Source organism: Momordica charantia (assembly GCF_013281855.1).
Source record: "Momordica charantia cultivar OHB3-1 chromosome 4 unlocalized genomic scaffold, Mcharantia_2.0 BLBB01000004.1, whole genome shotgun sequence".
NCBI lineage: Eukaryota > Viridiplantae > Streptophyta > Magnoliopsida > Cucurbitales > Cucurbitaceae > Momordica > Momordica charantia.
In genome coordinates this window covers 350,220-352,143 of record NW_028275162.1, presented here as the reverse complement: position 1 = coordinate 352,143, position 1,924 = coordinate 350,220, and the positions used below count along the sequence as shown (strand labels likewise).

Genomic DNA, 1,924 nt, shown 5'->3' with positions numbered 1-1,924 from the left:
AGCTATTGAGAAGGCAGTGCCACGATACTCCGACTATGCCTATAAAACGATATTTTTTAAGTTTTTATTTTTATTTTTTTATTATGGCTTAAAAGGCCAACACCGATTTGATCATTTTTTGGAATTAAATCGTTCCTTGCCGCCCCTCTTCTATCATATCTGGTTCCTTAAGTACAACCCCCTATCTCTCTACCAGTACCGACATCGGTTCTTATATTTTGTTAGTTTGCCACATTGCCAAATACAATAATGCCGATGTAAAAATTATTGATGTTGATGTTATATATTCATACAGCCATCCCATATATTTTGACAGTTGACTACAAAAAGACTTTGGGTGGAGATTGGATTTTTGTAGTCGTAGGTTAGTTTCAAAAACAAAAACTAAATTGAATAGATTATTGCTGTGAGGAAAGCAAATAGGATCAAATGTATCACGTAATGAAATTTTATTTATTAACAAAAATAAATGACAATCAAATCAATGAATGTTCTGAAAAAAGAAAGACGAGTATGCTAAAACAATACAGAAGAATAATAGAGGGCGGATACATAACCCGAATACTAAACGGGTAAAACTAAAAATGAATGTGTCTCAATTCTCAGCCAAAGCTTTATCAGAAGACGCAATCCAATACCCAGCAGCAACACAGGGCAGCGCAGCTACAAGGAGAAAAAAAAAAAACCATAATTTAGTAAATATGATAAACGGTTTAATTTTAAAATCTAGGGCAAATATTGTTCTAACAAAAGTTGATCAGAGAGAGAGATACTGACCATCCTTTCCAGAAGCCATCTCCTCTGGATTGAGTTTGGGAAGTTTGGTGAGGGTACTCAACAGGAGCGTCCTTCACCGGATACCCAACGGGCGGCGGAGCCGTCACATAAGGACCCTTAAATTGCTCCGCCGCCGGATACGACGGAGGAGGCGCCGGGTACGCCACTGCAATTCGGTCGTTCATTTTATTAATCACAAGATTACAAAACAGAGAGAGATCAGATGAGTTGCAATTGAAATAAATAATCGTGTCACTTACTGGGAATTTCTTGAGGGCGATATTGGCTCATGACGGCAAAAGCAAAGCAACAACCGAAATCTTCGACCGTAAGAAAGTAAGAATTTCGAAGAAACGATTAAGGCGGGAGGAAAGGAATTAATATGAGTCGATCGAGTTTATGAATGTTGGGAGAAACCATGGCGTTTGCAATTTATATTTACATTTTGCATATGAAAAGAGAAGTTGCATGGAAATTGGAGTCGGCCAAAGGTCGGTCGTGTCACCTATATATGGTATGAGTCATTCATCAACAAACAATTTTACATCGCTAAGCAAAGTTCCATACGAACACGCGGTTTCATAAAGTTTCCAGAAGCCTTTTCTCGGGCGCGTATGACGTGTGCACCTGCCATTGGCTGGAGATTTTGGTCAGCGTTTCACTGCTTTGTATTGCCGGTCAAATGGATGGAGCTATGTTCCAGAATCCAGCGGGTGGATATCGGCCTCACGCATTATATGGAGGCAACGGGTTTGGGTTTCCGGCCCAAGTTAAAAGCCCGATATGCTTCACAGGCTGAGCCCAAGGGCTAGTGTAAAGTATTGGCCCAGGCCCATGCGCACGAACTAAAACATCAATTCCCGTTTTTTCTTTGCCCGAGTCGTTACTTATCTGAAGTTTGAATAAAATACCGTAGTTTCGAAAACTTATCTCCTCCGTTTCTTCTTTTATTAATCTTAAGAAGAAGGTGACACAAATTTACGAACTCGAAGCAGTTTCCAGAGCTGATAGATAAATATATCTTTTTCCCTTTTTTTTTTCCTAATAAAAACAAAAACAACCCGACTAATTAGTTATGGTCAAAAGGGCAAGAGGAAGAAGGTCAGAGAAGCATATGTTGAGGTATGGATAAAGTGAGTAAAAAATA

The 1,924-nt window shown here is 39.2% G+C and overlaps 1 protein-coding gene across 1 annotated transcript; it reads right to left on the bottom strand.

Annotated features, from left to right (window-relative positions):
• Positions 1–432: 432 nt before the first annotated feature.
• On the bottom strand, positions 433–1,252 carry LOC111016829 (protein CYSTEINE-RICH TRANSMEMBRANE MODULE 9). Its single transcript, XM_022292354.2, has 3 exons — positions 1,038–1,252; positions 778–943; positions 433–663 (listed from the first exon to the last, which is right to left on the bottom strand). The coding sequence occupies exons 1-3, from the start codon at positions 1,066–1,068 to the stop codon at positions 618–620; spliced, it is 243 nt and encodes an 80-aa protein (XP_022148046.1). The 5' UTR covers positions 1,069–1,252; the 3' UTR covers positions 433–617.
• Positions 1,253–1,924: the final 672 nt, after the last annotated feature.